Source organism: Myripristis murdjan, chromosome 14 (assembly GCF_902150065.1).
Source record: "Myripristis murdjan chromosome 14, fMyrMur1.1, whole genome shotgun sequence".
Classification (NCBI taxonomy): Eukaryota; Metazoa; Chordata; class Actinopteri; order Holocentriformes; family Holocentridae; genus Myripristis; species Myripristis murdjan.
Genome location: NC_043993.1, coordinates 20,058,807 through 20,076,489, shown reverse-complemented (window position 1 = coordinate 20,076,489; position 17,683 = coordinate 20,058,807). Strand labels below are relative to the sequence as shown.

The window sequence follows — 17,683 nt, the reverse complement described above, 5'->3', positions numbered from 1 at the left end:
TCTCTGAATGCTCTTTGTTTGAGGGGATGAGGGAACAACCATTCTCTCCATGTGGACAAGTCAGACTGTAAAGAGGAAAACTTCTTGTTGAGTTTACGGGAGCTACATGGTTATGATGAAAAAAGAATCAATTCACTACAGCAGTACCATTAAAGACCCCGTGGCGGGGCATGTGTAGAAATTTGAGCTGAGGTAGGCTGGAGAGAAACGCTTCTCTCAGCTGAGATTAAGACTCAGCGAAAAAACAAAACAAAACAAAACAAACAAAAAACAAAACAAAACAAAAAAAAAAAACAAAAAAAAAAAAACAGGGAGACAAAGATCAAGCGAGAAAACAAGTACCTCAAAGATAAATCAAGTTACTTTGTCATTGAGTGAGCGGTGCACAGATGGAGTCTCACTTCATGAGGGCTCAACACCCTAAGCAAGATCATTCATTAGTTGTCACTAAGGAGCATGGGAACTTGCGATATCATGTCGGTAACTGAATATTCTTCCCATAACTGACACGGCTAAACACACACACAAAAACACATTTTCCCCTTTGCGGTGTGTGTGTGTGTTGTTTCCCCAGCATCTCCCAGTCTCCAAGCATCTGAGTCGTTCACAACAAGTTGCAAATACTTTGATATGCAATGTTACGCATGCTGCATAAAATGATATCCTAGACATTAAATGCCTAAGGTGCTTTTGTATTAATTTTCTTGTTAACGTTAGGATGAATTAATATCTTCCTATTAATATCCAACTCAATATCCGGCTGAACTTTTGAACATGTGAGGCTTGACAGCTGGGGGAGGCTGGGGAATCGTCTGAGTGAAGGCGTTGCTGTGGAATTATCTGGAAGACGTTGAGAGAGATGGCCGATGAGAGGCTTGTCCATTCTGGCTCCTGTGTAGCAGCGTGACGTTGGGGATGCAACAAGTTCTCACACACCAGACTCCTCTTCTGATCCTGCTGACACAAAAACAGCTCGCGTCACCCTCCAGTTACTGAGAACATAACGGAGAACAAAGAATACAACATTTCTGCAAATATTCTCTACATCTGCGAACCAATGACATGGCCATTAGAGATGATTCACTGCACTGATACATCGATTTTAAATTCTGCCAATTCAACTGAATATAAAAAAGCAGTTTTGGCATTTTAAGCAATATGGTATTTTTTTTTTAAATATAATAAATAATGTTCAAGTATTTTCTTTACTTTTCCAAATAAAACAGAGTCTTATTTTACGTGTTTACTGCTATAAAATTTTGACTATAGTGCTGATTCAAATTGCTGACTCAAATCGCAGTTTACAAATGACTTGAACTGAATCATTTCAAAGAAAGAAAAGTTGTTTGTAAGTGATATCACCGACTAGTGAATCATAAATTGAACTGAACTGATGTTAAAGGATAAATATGGTATTTTTCAACCTAGGCCATATTTTTCTACCTGTTGGGATTGAGAGGGAACATTTTTTTTTTTTTTTGAAGTGTCCAGTATGAGCGAGTACGCTTCAGCCAGCAACTGCAAAATGGTCTGCAGTGTAATCACATGGGGGAAGTTTGCCTGACAAATCACATCCACCTAACCACAGAGCTTTTTGCTACTGACAGACTGAGATTATTATTATAAGTGTCTGACAACATTAAGGAAAGGAATCCCTACAGAGACATTTTTCTTATGTTTCACTTCTTCTGGTCTCCTCCGTCCTACCGGCTTATTGAGATATCGTTTTTTCCATTATCCAGACATGTTTTTGTGTGTATTGAAATACTGTGATTATCCATTAAGCCAAAGATTCACACCCCTTGTGGTCATGTTATTAAAGATAAATAGCTGAGACACCCACCCTGATTGTGGTGTAATGTTTGGCAGTATAAACAAATGTCTGTGCTGCGGTCAGTGGCGGGGCCATGGTGGAACCTGCAGGCTGGCCTGTCCATAGATATCCCGGGCCCCAGGAGCTGAGGCTCTGAATGGGCCTGCTGCACCCGTTTTTGCCACACCACGTGGGCCCCCCCACAGCAAGGCCAGTCCTCCATGCCCCCAGAGTCCAGGATGAGGGGCACAGGCAACAAGGTGGGGGCCAGTTCCGGAGGGGGGCAGCAGAAGCCTGGGCCCTGGCCGTAGTGGATGTGAATGCTACAGTCGTCCTGCAGGTCCAGGCTCTGATGGAAGCGGACGGATGGGCCATCGAGCATGCAGCCACCCAGCCGCCCGCTCCTCCTGTGGCTATGTCCATGGCCCTGGTGGCAGCAGGGAGGCTGAAGCTGTAAGGGGACCGGGGACACCAAGACAGGGGGTCCTGGGGGTCCGCTGGGGTCACGGTCCTGAGCCTCCGTCCCAGGGCTGGGCCTGTCTGTGAGGTCTGCCTTAGGGCACTGGCAGGGGCTATGCTTGAGAGGGCATGTGGGTGAGTCTTTGTCCAGAGCCGGGGCAGCAGGTCCTGCTGCAGCACTGGCCCCCTGCTCCTCATCCGAGCCCCTGCCCGGGCCCTGGCTATGCTCCCCCTCCTCGTAGTGGTGGTGTCTGTGGCGATGGTAGTGGATGTGGCTGAACACAGTCTGCGGCTGTTCCTCAGGGCAGCCCGCTTTGTTCACCACAGAATCCAGAGACCTAGGCCGGACCTGGGCTCCGGCCTCCAGACTGCTCCTGCGGGGTGCGCACCCAGGGCCTGGCCCATAGTACACAAAGGGATCGTAGTCACTACTCAGAGAGCTACGGAAGGTGGACCAGCTGCCGTAGACTCCTTGCACGGACACATCGGTGCAGTTGAGCACCGAGTCGCTGGAGGAGCCGTGGCAAGGCCCCGAGCTGGAGTCACTAGCTGGTCCGTCAGCCAAGTAGCCACTGCGCTCTGTGCGGTAGCTGCCACCAGAGCAGTTGCCCTCGTCCTGCCGGCTGTGGGCTGTTGCTCCTCGGGTGTGTGGGGCGGAGGAGGCTGCGTGGTGCAGTCTGGAGCTGGAGGCGCTGCGCTGGGCTGGACAGGACGAGCGATAATTGTGGCACGAGCGACGGGGGGTGTAGTGATGGGTGGACGTCCTGCAGTTGCCTCCTATCCTGTGGGGCCTCCCGGGGCCCTCTGCAGGGAGGTGGTATCCACAGCCAGGGCCAAGGGGCCTGCTGGTAAGGACACGTAGAGTTTGGGTGTCCATGGGAGAGGAGCCACTGTAGTGGCCGAGAGAGGGATAGGGCCCGGAGGGGCCACGGGGGTAGTGGGGCCTCATAGAGAAGGGGATGGCGTGCTGGGGGAAGGGATGGTTATGTGGGCTGCTGTAAGGCTGAGGGTGCAGGAAGCCCTGGCTGTGCTCTGGTGTCGGCTGGAGTCTGTTTCTCTGGGGCTGCCGCTCTGCACCTGTGGAGCACCACAGCAGTCAGACAACACACCTTGAACATTTCAATAATAATTCTTTTAAAAGAACCTTCGTCAGCCCAAATTTACAAATGAGTTAAAAGCTCAGAGATATACAGTAACTATGTCCTAGTCCAAAATATCTTTTAAAGGTGACTTGAGATACATTCTAAAAAGCTAACAATCCTGAAATAGACAGGAATCCAGTGAGGGGAAGCTGAAATTCCTGTCAGAAGCTGGTTATAGTATTGTGGACATCTTGAATATGGGTACAGGAGGCTGGGTAAGACGAGAGGTACAACAAGTTATGAGAGTCAAGATATGGCAAAAGAAAAGCATAGATCCCAATTTCCGAGTGATTAAGAGATTAGAAAAAGCTCTGATTTTTGCCCTGCTGGAAAGTGGGGGGCTATAAGTCACCATGTTAGTTAAGGTATGTACAGAGGTGTACATCTCCAAATCTTTTTGCTGGATACAACATTCATGTAGACTACAGGATAATGTCAATATTGGTGACCCCATGACCTTTCCTCTAGTGTCACCAGCAGGTCAAATTGTGAACATAGCAGTGAAGAATCTCCGAAGTTGCTGAAAACTGACTTTGCAAAGGATATGTTAAAGCAATGCTGTTTAACTTTCTGTCAGTGAGATTTGACTCTATTTCCCAGGATCCTCTTTGGCTTCTGATCAGTCGATGTAGACTTAGACAGTTTAGGGACTGTTAGAGTGACAAAAGCACTCGCAAAGCTCATGCGCAAAGACAAGAAGCGGGAAAAACAAAACAGCTGAGACAATAAAGAAACAAAGCTGATAGATACATGATGACAGACAGGTATTTCACCAGTGAGACACTGCCTGATTGGGTCAATTTCTGCAGCCTATAAAATCATAACCCCGCGGTCTACTGAAATGGGCAAGGATGCCTTTTTCCCATTTTGTTTATACACTCAACTTTTATTTTGAAAAGTGAGATTTTTTTGTCGTACACAAATTATAACGTTTTGTTTTGATCAAGGCTGAGTTTATACTATTTAACTATTTAAAACTATTACCCATGATGTTGTGCATGCAGAGGGGACAGGTGCGGTGCTGCAGCAGCCACGGGTCGACACAGTCTTTATGGAACTCATGAGCACAAGAGATGATCCTCAGGTCCTGGGGGCACAAACACACACTCACTGAGGACAGACTGACAGCCAAGTGAAAACACCTGATGAGGACAGTTCAACTGACAGATTTGTTCCGATCACCTCCCCTCCTCCTGCCTTACCTGTCCGTCCTGGAACTCCTCCAGGCAGATGGCACAGACGGGACTGGAGTTGGAGCTGCTGGCAGATCCCCAGGCTCCTCGGTGTCGCTGTGAGCCCGAGCACCCCTGGGAGCTGTAGGTTTTGGTCTCCAGACGACTGATGGCTCGCATGGTCTGCTGATGGACGGAGTCCTGAAGGCAAAAGAGGAAGGGGCACAGGTTGGCTGGACAGTCACACATGGAGTATAGGATCTTTGATCTGGGCTTACTGATCGACCTGTATTTAAGGTGTGGTGTAGGCAGGGCTCCAGACTAACTTTTTCACAGGTAGCACTGGTGCCACCTAGCTTTTCATTTAGTAGCACCAAAAGAAATTAGGTAGCACCATATTTTTCTATGTATAGCGTGTTATTAATGCACGACCTTATCATGTTAATGAAATTTAAAGATTAAAAATGACCCAAACTTGTCTGCAAAATATTGTAATTTGAAGTTTACATTTCTCTGCAGCAGCAGTACAAAATAGATCATCTTCTTCATATAAACAAAACATAAAAATGAAAGTAGGGATGTCCCGATCACGTTTTTTTTGCCCCCGAGTCCGAGTCATTTGATTTTGAGTATCTGCCGAGTCCCGATCCAATACTTCTATAAAACCAGGAAATTATATGTTATTAATGATTGAACAAAAATGACAAGAGGATGCATCAGTAATTATTTCACCTGAGGGTTGACAGAGTACTTTTTACTGTAACAATATGTTAAATTATTATTTGTTTTAACAATGTAAATTGCTTATCAAACAGACCTAACAATTCAGCTACCAATGAATGAGCAGTAGTATGCACGTGATAACATAGATTGAAAAATAAGACGAAGTGATACCTCTTCTCTGAATAGACAAGCTAAGCCAGTGTGCTGCTGTTAGCCAGTGAAAATAGAGGAGTGGCACCTCTTCACTTTATTACTCAATCTATGTCAGTGCGCTGCTGTAGCTGGAAAGTTTCTTTGCCTTTTCGACTCGGTTTCCGAGTCCAAAATTCGCTTGTCGCGTCCCTTCAACAGCCTCCTGACACATTCTTTTTCTTAAAATAATCAACGATAGATGCTTCATCTTCTTTGTTTAGTTTTTTTTTTTTTTTTAGCGGGATCGTCGGTGATCATTCAGTGAGCGCGCTGCGTGTACACGCGCGTGTACGTCTGTGCACGTCACGCATTAAGACAGACAGGCAGGCAGAGACGGGGAGCGAGAGAGAGGAGAGATAGGAGTCGCGGAATGAGCCAGAAAGTAGCCTAATTTTTTTATTATCAACCACAACCATTACTGCACTAACATAGCCACGGGAGTGATGAGAGAAAAAAAATATTTTTTTTCACTCGTCCTCCTGCAAGTAGCACCGGCACGACCTAATTAAATTTTAACTCGCACCTTAAAAAAAGTAGGTCGCATATGCGACCTAATAGGTCGCACGCTGGAGCCCTGGGTGTAGGAAATGCAAAATGCAAGTTTTGGCCCCTGGGTTACTTTTTTCAACAACAGCAACAACAACAACAACAGGAATAATAATAATTGCAAAAGGTAAAAAAATGTATAATAGCACAGGTGAAACATACTAAATTCAATTAAATAAGTCTAAAAAAAAACATAAGATAACAGAACACACAAGATTTAAAAGTGGTCAAAATCAAAAATACAAAGAAGCACAGAAATCTATAAAATGAAATTATAGAAGTGATTTAAAAGAAACTGTATATAAAGGGTGAATTTCAAACCTCCATATTCATAAATGTTGTACATAATCAGACATTCACAGTAAACTAGTTCTCAAAGGTAAAGGACCGCCTTAATAATTTATTTCCCATGCCCACAGTTATCCATATCCCAGCTTCTGTAACCTTTCCGCCTCTGCTGGTTTCACTCACCCAGGTTCTGTTGGACTTGCACTTGTAGCGGAAAGCAAAGATCAGGACGATGGTCAGAATCGCCAGGACGATGGTGAGCAGGATTCCCACATCATAATGTGGCTGGACAGGGAAAAGAAGAAAGAAAGAGCAAATGTTCTCATTATTTTATACACATAACACAACTGTTGAGTCAAGTTTATTTACAAAGGACTTTTAACAAGGACGTTGATCACAAATTGACCAGACACAAAAGAAGATAAAGACCAGTAGACAAAGTGCCCAGTGCCTGAGGAGCATGACAAAAACATAACATTTTTTTTTTTTTCAGTTATGAAACCTTGAATGTGAAATTTATATTGGAAATTTTGGCTCATTCAGACCTTCCTAAAAAAGAAGTAATGTAGGTGCACTGTTCTTAAATACTATTTGCAACACCACAGTAAAATATCCTGAGGGTAAATATTCAACATTTCAAGAAAGTCTTTAAGAAATCTCTATGTCTGTTATCAAACAGCATCGCCACTGAAAAAACTGACTTGGTTTTCCAAGCCTGTGAAATGGATTTATACTGGATAGGGTTGAGGCATGGCTGGATGGGGGAGCCCTACACTGTTGATGCCCAAGGGGCCCATGGGAGTCACACCCAAGCCTGCCTCTGACACACAATATGAGAAGCCAATTCTTCTCTCCACGGCATGGTCCATTTATATCCCAACTCCAGGGCCACATTCCATATCAAAACAAAACAAAATTTAAAAGAAAAAAAAAGGGCCTTAAGTGGCCTTTCCTGAGATTTCCTGTGCTTTCATATTATTTCCTTTTTGTTTTGGTCTTTCTTTACAGACAAAGGACAAACTGCCAGAGGCGCTTCTCTTCTTTGACAGTCAAGAGGAAAGTCGCAGGAATCTCTGGAAAATCACTGGCTCAGGTCCAATGATCATATCATTCTGGACGGTCTTAGGTCTTATTTTCTAGAAATTGTGCATGATTCAAATTCAAAGCATTTCACATCAACTGAAGCTAAAGTAAGAGCAATTCAGTCTATTTCTTTTAACAGATCAATACAGTGGAATTAGCAGAATTTATGACTGATCCATTAATGCATCAAATTAATTGTTGCACTTGCACTATGTACTGTGTGTGTGTGTGTGTGTGTGTGTGTGCATTGCAGTGCTGCTTACCCATTTGGGCTGCTCCACCATGATCTCAATGCGAACTCTGGCCTCCTCGTTCTTGTTAACCAGACCCATCAGCTCCCCAGCATCCTCCGCCTCCACCAGCACCACAGGACGGGGAAGGGAGTCTGTTTCACGCAGCTGTGTGTGTGTGTGTGTGTGTGTGTGTGTGTGTGTGTGTGTGTGTGTGTGTGTGTGTGTGAGTGTCCAGTTGTTTGTTTGGGTGGGAAACCAAGCAGGACAAAAATTAATATGGCACAAGAAGGAGAGAGACAGAATAATTTCAGCATGGCAAAATAACTCTCCTCTGTATCCCAGGTGTGATTTATAAATATAACACTTTATACACAAGTATCTGTTGGTAGCAGATCCTTAATCCTCACCTCAGCGGCAGCATTGGCATCATCGGTGACATCAAAGATGACAGCCTGAGCTCCTTTATCCAGTGCCATGCGAGCCTGAAGGAAACACAATGGGAGAAACTAGAGTTACAAACAGAATATAGACCACAAATATGTGATATTTCATTACTCCCATAAGGAAATTCTCTTTCCACTGTATGCTCTGCCCTTTATAAGGAGGTCACAAGTCAGGATAAGATGCAGAGCAGCATCCCTGCAGCTGTTAGAAATTCATTGTCTTGCTCAAGAGCACTTAAACAGGTTTGATTGAAATAATAATAATAATAAAAAAAAAAACAGTAAAATGTGAACCATCCTTTTCTGGTTGACAGTTGATGGAAATCAAAGCGAAACAGAGAAAGAGACACTTGTCACGTCTCTCCATTCGATGTCCAGATCCATCACTAGGTGGCAGTCATGCCACAATCTTGTGGCCTTGCAACAGGGGCCAAAGTACAGCTCCTCCTCACACTTTTCCACCTGACTCTGGAAGTCAGACAGAATGACTAGAAAGTGTATTAGTGGAAACCCAAAGCCATGGAGCAAATCTGCTGCTCTATCAGGAGTTTTTTTCCTTGTATGGAAAAGAGTAGCCAAAAGAAAAAGGAGAAGAAAGACAGACTGAAAGGGAATGAAGCTGAATAGAGAGGAAAGAAAATGGGCGGGGTTATCAAAAGTCATCAAAACACAATATGCACCCCCCTCCTCAAGAAGAATTCAGCAGCAGAACGAAGACCTAACAGAAAATCTAACCGAACATCCCCTCCTCTGTACTTTAAGCTTCACCACACAAAACCATGGCCTAACCATAACCATCTCTAATCTAGGCTTAACCTTTACCTCATCTAACCTAATGCCTAAACTTTTCATTTTTAAGTGCACCCTGAGGAGAATGAGGCAGGTGTTTTGTGAGGTTTTTGTGTCCGCCGCCAGTCCTTGTTGCTTTCCTCCTCTTTAACACACAGAATATATTTATGGAATGGTAGCCTAGTAACTAATAGGCACACAAGCTGTTGAAATATTTCGGACATTTCCAGCAGATAGGCCAAGACCACCACCACTGCTGATGACATCCTCCACCACGGGAGCTGGGTCTGCCTGAAGTTGGCTTTACTGTATGAGGCTTGTTCTGTCAGTGTGTCCCTGTTTACCTTGGCCCCAACAATACTGTTTGTGTTATGCACTTGCAACGGGTGTGCTCCACAAAAGCAAAGACATAGGCATCACCAAAAGATGGAGAGAAAACAAACAGCAGTCTTTTCATCAATATCTCATCACATGCTCTCAGGGGCCTGGCCTCTGCCAATTCTTTAGTGAAGAAGAGACGCAAGTTTAAACAACTAATCACCCAGGTCAAACACAACACTAAACAGTGATTCCTAGCCGAGCTCCCACACGCACGCACGCACGCACGCACGCACACACGCACGCACGTACGCACGCACGCACACACACACACAGCAATTCATATACACACTTCAGGCAAAGACGTCACTCAGTTGATACATTAATCACAAGTTAATGAGAAACCTCCTTTGTGGAATGGCATCTCTGAACTCAGATCACTTTTTAACACTTCAAAAAAGAGAAAGTCAGTGCAAGACTGGGAGAAACACATGTTTCCTTTGTATACACAAACTGACAGAGGCTTACCCCCTCCTTCCCTTATTTCCTAAAAAATGCACTGCAGCAAAATGAAGAGTATTTGTGTACACCGCAGAGAATGTGTTGTGTGTGTGTATGTGTGTGTGTGTGTGAGTGTGTTTGCCCATGCATGAGCACGCATGAATGTCTAGCAGCCTTGTTCCTGAGACCTGCTGGTATTCAAAGGGCACAGTATCGACGGTCAGAAAGAGGTCAGATAAAAAATTAACATATTTCCCTTTGATCTGGCAACCGGCTCTGGCGCAACAGCCTTTCCCCATGTTTCATCAGAACGGTAATTGTAGTACATGCACAGGCCTAAATGGGGTGCGGTCACGCAAGAGAAAAAAGGCTAGATCTCTGACATGTGGGAATATGCTTTACCTGGGGTTCAAAAGTTCCCTACCCGGCACTGAGCCCGTACATCCTCTAATCGTGGTCATAAATGTAAGGAAGGCTGCTTTTGTGGTACAATACACACACAGAGACACACACGTTTTGAAACAGTTAGGGAGTTTTAAACAGCTTGCCCCAGTTCCGACTACAGGACCACAGTAGCCATTTCTAGAATATATCATAATATGTTTCTCAAATGACTGCTGTGGTCCTATTATGTCATCTCAGTATTAGTAGTAGTACTACCACAATGTGGTCACCAGCCATGGCCTAAACCCATAGGCAACTATTGAGCCACGAAACCCGGAAGCAGGCTCAAAGAGAGAAGAGCTCATTACATGATTAATGGGAGATATATTTAACCTTTAATGGCCCGCTGAAAAACTCAAGGCTGATTCTATAAGAAGACAATTAAAAGCACTGCCAGCATGAGCGTTTCAACATCCCAGCTTTGTTATGGTCGGAACTGTAATAGACATCGTTGTGGTTAGGCAGACACCCATCCTCAAGAGGTACAACAAGACACACTGCTTGACATACAATTTGGCTTTTGGGCAAAAACAACTGTGGCATCGGAAATGACTGTGGCTTACGGGGTTACGCAATCAAGACGTCATTGGTGCAAGCTAACAAACAAGTGTTAGAGCACGTTAGCATGTTACTATTTTTACCGCAGAACTCTATCGGTTTTGTTTGATGGAGGGAGGTGCCATTGACATATGCGGGTGATCTTTTCTTGCGATTATTGTCGGAGAATTAAATCATTTTGGCGCGTCCCCCCTGACAGGTGAGGCTGCTGACAGCGGGCTGCAGGTGGCTCAGTTCACTCTGGCACTCTTTTCACCAATATTAGATATTAATATCAGAAACATAAACATGTCTGAGGGCGCAGAGGATAATAGATCCAGAAACAGGTGAGATGAGCTGGGTAAACACATAGTCAGACACATAAGCAGGCATGCGCTCATATAAACACGCTTAACAACCCATAACTTGCATTCGCACTGGTGCTTCAGTTACATTCTTTCAGCTGTGGTGTGGTCTCCCACAGCTGGGAAATGTAAATACAATGAAATTTCATCATCTGGTCTTCAGCCCTGTAATAGGATCCATTGTTAAACTGCAACACCTACTGGAACTGATCTTGGATCGACTCCAGCAATGAGCCTCGCTCCACAGGAAGAAAACTGATTCATACACATGGATATATACAAACAAACCAGTCAAGAATCTACGCACCACCTCACTACTTCCAGCACTTAATTGCAGTATTAACCACAGCTCATCTAGCGTAAACAGATCTAGCCAGTGATCTGCCTCCTCTAGCAGTGGGTGGCCTGCTTGGGGCCAGCCAGCACTGTTTGTTTACTTCTCTGGCAAACTGAGGTCTGAGAGCCAGGGCTGGCATCACTGTATTTTCTTGACGGGGCAGAAACAAACTCCGGTCTGATGTCTTTATTTTACGTCAGGATGGGCCAAGGTTTTTCCGTCGCCTGACAAGATCATTTTGCCTGTTAACTTCTCACAGTTTGTCATGGGTTTTATGTGGTGTGGATGGCACAGCCAGGCCAGTTCAGTCCTGCGGGCGAGTTCCCTTCATCTGCAGCCATGTTCCGAGAAAAAGGAGGGCAATAATAAGGAGAATAATATGCACACACACACACACACACACACACACACACACCGACACACACACACACACACAGTCTTAGCATGGTGAAACATCTGTTATATTAGTTGAACATCTTTGATTACAGGACTATCTTCACAGCAAGAGGCTGACACAGGATCTTCATAACCTTTGACTTTTGCACAAATTTTAAAGACAATATTTGGAATACTGTGGATTAAAGGTGTATTACTTTAGTTTTTCTGATGATCACACTGATCAATACCAATGAGTCACAGATGCCAAATCACAGAGTTTGATCTTGAAAATGGGATAAACTGTAAGAAGCGGAATTTGGCCCAATGCGGATGCAATTTATACAAATCTGGGTTTTCCCTATCATTATAAGTCTGCTCTCTGTGTGTTTCACCATGGGCGGGGCTCAGCCTCTCTTCCATACACACACGCACACATGCACACACGCACACACGCACACACACACACACACACACACACATACACACACACACAGGCAGGCAGTGTGTTAGGAGAAAGAGCTCACCATTTCAACAAACTGAGCAGCGCAGCCACATCAGTAGTTTTAAAACTATTGAAGCACTTTCTTTGATTTAAAAAAAAAAAATCATTGATTTCTGATTGTACTCTTATTGAATAGTTTAGTCATTGAATTTAGTCATTCACCACATGATTAGACACTTTTGATGACAACGTGCTTAAATCACAAAACACAAAATTCAGACAGGGAAAGTTTTCAAAAGGAAAGCACGAAATTTAGTAAAAAATAAAATAGAATCTGGAAAAAATTAAAACAAATTTCCTAGAGCCCAAAAACATAAGGTGACTGTTCACAAAAAAGGGCTACACTACACTGTATCGCTTTGAGTTTAGCTTGGTTGGTAAAGCATAGGTTTGCCATTCCAGAGATCCCACTTAATTTTATTGAGTCATTTTAGCACTGGGATTTTTTTCATGCATGCTAGCTTCCCTGAGCTGCAGCTCATCAAGAGTTATGTGCTTGTTCATTTAGGCAAACTACAAGCCATCATAAACCATGCCAGAGACCTGTCGCTGTTGTTGCAGTTCTATGCCGGCCGATAGAGGCTCACAAAAGCCAAAAATTACTGACGCTGAACCCATTTTCACTGAGGGCTATTTTGCCTGTGAGTGTGTATGCATCATTCAGTGTGCATAAGTAAATTATACCACGGATGGATGTGTGTGGGAATATGGAGTGAGCATGAAAGAGAGAAGAAAAAATGAGAGAAGGACAGAGAGTGAAAGAGTGAGATATAGAGAGAGAGGGAGAGAGAAGCGAGGCGAGCAGGCTGTGGTGCTGAGAGCATTAAAGTGTCTAATGACAGAGTACAGAGCTCCGGGCCTACAGGTCTGAGGCCGACTCCCTGCTCTGTCATTTCTCCTGACTGGCCCAGCACACTGGAACCATTACTGAGGCACTGGGACACACCACACTGCTAAATGAGAAGCAGACGGGGGTTGGCATGGGGGTGAGAGGGGGGTGGGGTCGGTGGGTGGGTGGGGGGGGTGGGGGTGCAGCTTGGCACTGGAAACAGGTGCAGGTGGTTGTTACAGAGGACATCATGGTTAACTGGGCATAAGCTTTTATACACGGTCCTGCCCTGCTGTGTGGTCCCATCTGATCTGTGATGAAGGCTAGAGAGCTGCAATTCTTCATTCAGAGGCATCACCTGGTCAACAGGTAATTTTGTGACTTTTCAAGAGATTTGCCCTTTGGTCTAATCTGCTACAAGATTGTATTTAGATTTATTATTATTATTATTATTATTATTTAAATTATATTTTACATTTATTTACTACATGCTTCCATCACCACATTCTTTATGATGCCCTTTAATTCATCCATGGATTTAAATGTCTGTAATTTTGGATCTTTTTGCAAATTATTCCATGGCCAAGGTGCAATGATAAGAACAGGGATACCAAGAATCATCATTAGTTATGGTGCTCCATGCTTACACTTTGGCATGAGTGTCAGCAAGTTGCATTATTTCAAAGGTGAGAAAATAAGAATTTGTAACCGCTATAGGGCTGAATGGTCAGATAAAACAGTGGCTTTCAAAGTGGGGTCCTAAAGGGGATCCTCAGTGAAATGAAGAATACTTTAATTTCACTGCAATTTAATTAATTAAAATTTCACTAGAATGAAGCTGTTACAATGCAACAGATGTATGAGGGATCATTGAGCGGTAGTCAACAAAAGTGCAATAGAAATGCAGTCCATTTACTGGTTTAATATCACCACAATTTGTTAATGTTCAAGAATGACACATGTCAGCATGACAACAATTTAACCCATTGAAAATTGCACAAATTCACTCAAGTTTCTTCAAAAACATGGGGAAAAAAGCAATTAGGAAATTAGCAACTGCCTGAGCTTTTGTTAAAAAAAATAAATAAATAAATAAATAGCACGAACATTGTATTTAAATGTCAGTTTGGTGAGGCCTGATCGAGGTCACATTGCTTTTGTATAAGGGCAGCCTCAGGATCGGTTTCTCAGGAGAATAATCTGAGAGTACACACCAAGCTTCACTTTTTGGAAAAGTAACTTATTTTTCAAAGCCATTTACGACTGCCCAATTGGCCGCTGTTGTAGACAAGCAGGAGCCTGCAGCACATCAATATCAAGCTGAAGCAACCAGTGAAAAGATGGTTACATCCGAGGATGATGCCAGATAATCTGTGAATGAGGTCTAGGTTCCAAATTAGCAAATGTGTCCTATAAATTATATGTGGCTGACTCTGACTCTTTACTGTAAAGACCAGGGACTACTTTTCCTGGAGGGCTTTCTTCCATGAGCCTTGGAGGGTTATGTGTGTTGTTTACACAGGGAGTGGATGTGCTGGGCCATGGGAGACTGTGCACAGCTACAAATCATTGTACAGCGGGTGAAAATGTGGTTACTCACCTGAAATAGCTCCAAAAATAAACATGGCTACATCAGCTATAGTGACTCAATAGGCTAATAAACCTCTTCGGCTCTGCCAGCACCACCAGTGGATTTGTGATTACAAATGCAAACTGTGCAGCCGAGCTTTGGTCAAACCCACAGAGCTTTATTTTAAATTCTAGTGGAGATCCCCGGGTTTCATAAAAACACCAAATATGTCCTGCTGAATAACAGGAAACTGCGCAAAAATGATGCAGAAGACATCTAGATATTTCATATTTGATATCATGGTGCAGCCATAAAACAATAGCATCTTGTTTTTGAATATTACACTCAAAGTAAGCGGGACCTAACTTCAGCGTATGTATATACTGTATATGTGACACTGTTATACAATATGGATTTGTTTTTTAAAGCTACTTAAGGGGAAATTTAAAGGAAAATCAAGAGCAAGGGCTTAAAATCAACAGGCTACATATTAAAAAACAATAACTCAGTTTTATTTACTCTAAGAAAAGCGTATCCTTGAGTGATGGCATGGATTGGAGCAACTGCAGAGACAGTACTGTTTTCTATGCTCTCATCGCTAAACAGACCAACCAATAAGCCAATCTACCCCCAAAACTTGCTATATGTTATTGAACATTTCCTGTTTCAAGGTACACTTATCATTTATGGAGTGTGTAGAGTCGAGGTATTTTGTTTTAACGGCTACACTGTACTGTATCTTTCAGCCTCTGTGTGTCTCTACCGTGTGTGTGTGTGTTTGTGTGTATGATTGCCGGGTGCTTGCCAGTAGCTGAGATGCAGTTGAGTTGGTTGGATGAGGGAAGGGTGTGGCCCCGCTGGGTATCCATTACTCACAGGAGCGCTTTGATGTGGGGCCGCTGGGGAGGAGGAAGAGGGGGGGGGGCTGGCTGGCATGTCAGGGCAGGTAAGTAGACTCTATATGCGCTCAGGAAAGTACTGAGCCTGAGGGGATGGGCCTGAATCACACACTCCGCCTCCTCCCATTCATCCTGGCACACACACACACACACACACACACACAAACACACACACCTCCGCGTGCATGCATGAACACTTAATCCTGAACCTGGGCTTGGCCACTTTTCCTGTGCATAAGTGAAAGAGAAGCTCACTGGAAAAAATTATGAATCTGATCTGCCCGTCTGGAGGTTAGCGAGTGTTCCCGGCCTGGTAGTAGAAGCAGAGGAGGATGATGCCTTCTCTCTCTCTCTCTCTCTCTCTCTCTCTCTTTCCCCTTGTTAGCTGGCAGTGGCTGCGCTGTGACACAAATTTGAAATGCAAAACACAAGGTGACAGAGAAAGGCCGGTGTCATCTGATACACTATCACTTGCTAAACACATCCTAGATACATCAAAGGCTGTGCTGCCTGAAGGCCAGATGAACCTGATGTGGCCATGAGTGACAGTGGCGATGATGGAGCCCTGACCCGATTCCACACACGCCACCATGTGACCTCCCACACCACACTCACACACACACACACACACACACACACACACACACACACACACACACACACACACACACACACATAACCCTGAACTTCAGTACCCGAGGCTCAGGGCTATTCCGGATCAGAGTGTTCACTGTCATGTACACAAAGCTACCTTTACTTTCCAGCTAATGCCATTACTGATACTGCTGCGTCATAAAAAATTAGACGAAATGAGACTTTAATGATCACTGTGGAGAAACTGGGTCACTGCAACAGCAAGACTAAAAGGATACAGAAAAACAATATGGCTAAATGAGAAGTGTGTAAAGAGTATAAGAGAAATTTGGTAATGAAAAGTATGAAAAAAAGACCATCAGGGTGTTAACAGCAGGAGAAGGTACTGAAACAAGGAAAAAAAATGTAAAAATAACACCAAAATAGATAGTAAAATAAATAAATAAATATTAACAACATGAAATGTAGAAAAAAAAAAAGTGCCGTTGTAATAAGTGAAAAAACTATTTTAAAATGACATGTGCGACGTCTAACAAATTAGGGGACTATGAGAAAATTATGAAAATATGGACGTGGAAAATGTAGAAGTTATACATGGAATGTGCAAAATGTGTGTCATGTCACCAGGTGTAAAGACAGCTGCACATTTGAAAATGAGTATGTCTAGACGTGCAGTCATACGCTGGTAACAAAAGAAACAAAACCACCCTATAGCAGATACTCTCACTGGCTGAGTCACGTTGTCACTGGAGGGAAAAAGCTAGTAAACAAACACTATGGACAGCATTACCGTGAATTCAAATATAATAAATATATCCAACCAAAACTTACCACTCACGCTGCTACTTATGCTTTTTCTTTAGTCCCTGCTCAAGAACTATACTGCATAGAGGAAAAATGCCAATATAATTTATTATAACAATCATCATGAATAAGAAATTATTAATAAAAAGTACCCTACTACTACTGTATTTTTGTTATGTTTTTTTAAATTGTGTGTTGTCAACATATTATTCATAATGACATTTCTTACATGTTCCAAAATAACAGCACAGCGCAGTCTCTCATTGTTTATTGTAGGTTATATTGATATTAACAGGTGACACGCCATGTAACTACCGCTACTACGAACAATAACAATAATTAACCAAAACTGTATAAACATATAAAAAAGTTCTAAAATGAAGTACAGCTGTTCATACGATGATAGACTCATAATTACAGCAATACTTGACTCTGATAAGTATAATTAAGCAAACCGCCTGGGCACCATGGCAAAGAGAGGGGGGGGGGGGGGGAGAGAGAGAGAGAGAGAGAGAGAGAGAGAGAGAGAGAGAGAGAGAGAGAGAGAGAGAGAGAGAGAGAGAGAGCTAGCTGGTATCCCGGGTTGTATTGACTATCTTCTGATCTGGCGGGGAAAACAAACCCACCAGGCCTTTTAATCCAACAACCCCACCTCTGCCGCTTTCTTCTCCAAACATCTAGAGGGCCTTTTGGAAAACCTCAGCTGTGAAAGTTGCCACATG

General features: G+C 43.5%; 1 protein-coding gene across 1 annotated transcript in view; it reads right to left on the bottom strand.

The window, feature by feature from the left end:
- Nucleotides 1-691: 691 nt before the first annotated feature.
- Nucleotides 692-17,683, bottom strand: part of rnf43 (ring finger protein 43) — a 33,619-nt gene continuing 16,627 nt past the window's right edge. The window contains exons 2-8 of the mRNA XM_030068922.1: nt 8,059-8,133; nt 7,682-7,816; nt 6,519-6,620; nt 4,617-4,787; nt 4,399-4,501; nt 1,844-3,349; nt 692-954 (exon numbers count right to left, since the gene is read on the bottom strand). Of these exons, the coding sequence (XP_029924782.1) occupies nt 929-954; nt 1,844-3,349; nt 4,399-4,501; nt 4,617-4,787; nt 6,519-6,620; nt 7,682-7,816; nt 8,059-8,127 (2,112 nt within the window). The 5' untranslated portion in view covers nt 8,128-8,133 and the 3' untranslated portion in view covers nt 692-928. The remainder of the gene's footprint in view (nt 955-1,843; nt 3,350-4,398; nt 4,502-4,616; nt 4,788-6,518; nt 6,621-7,681; nt 7,817-8,058; nt 8,134-17,683) is intronic.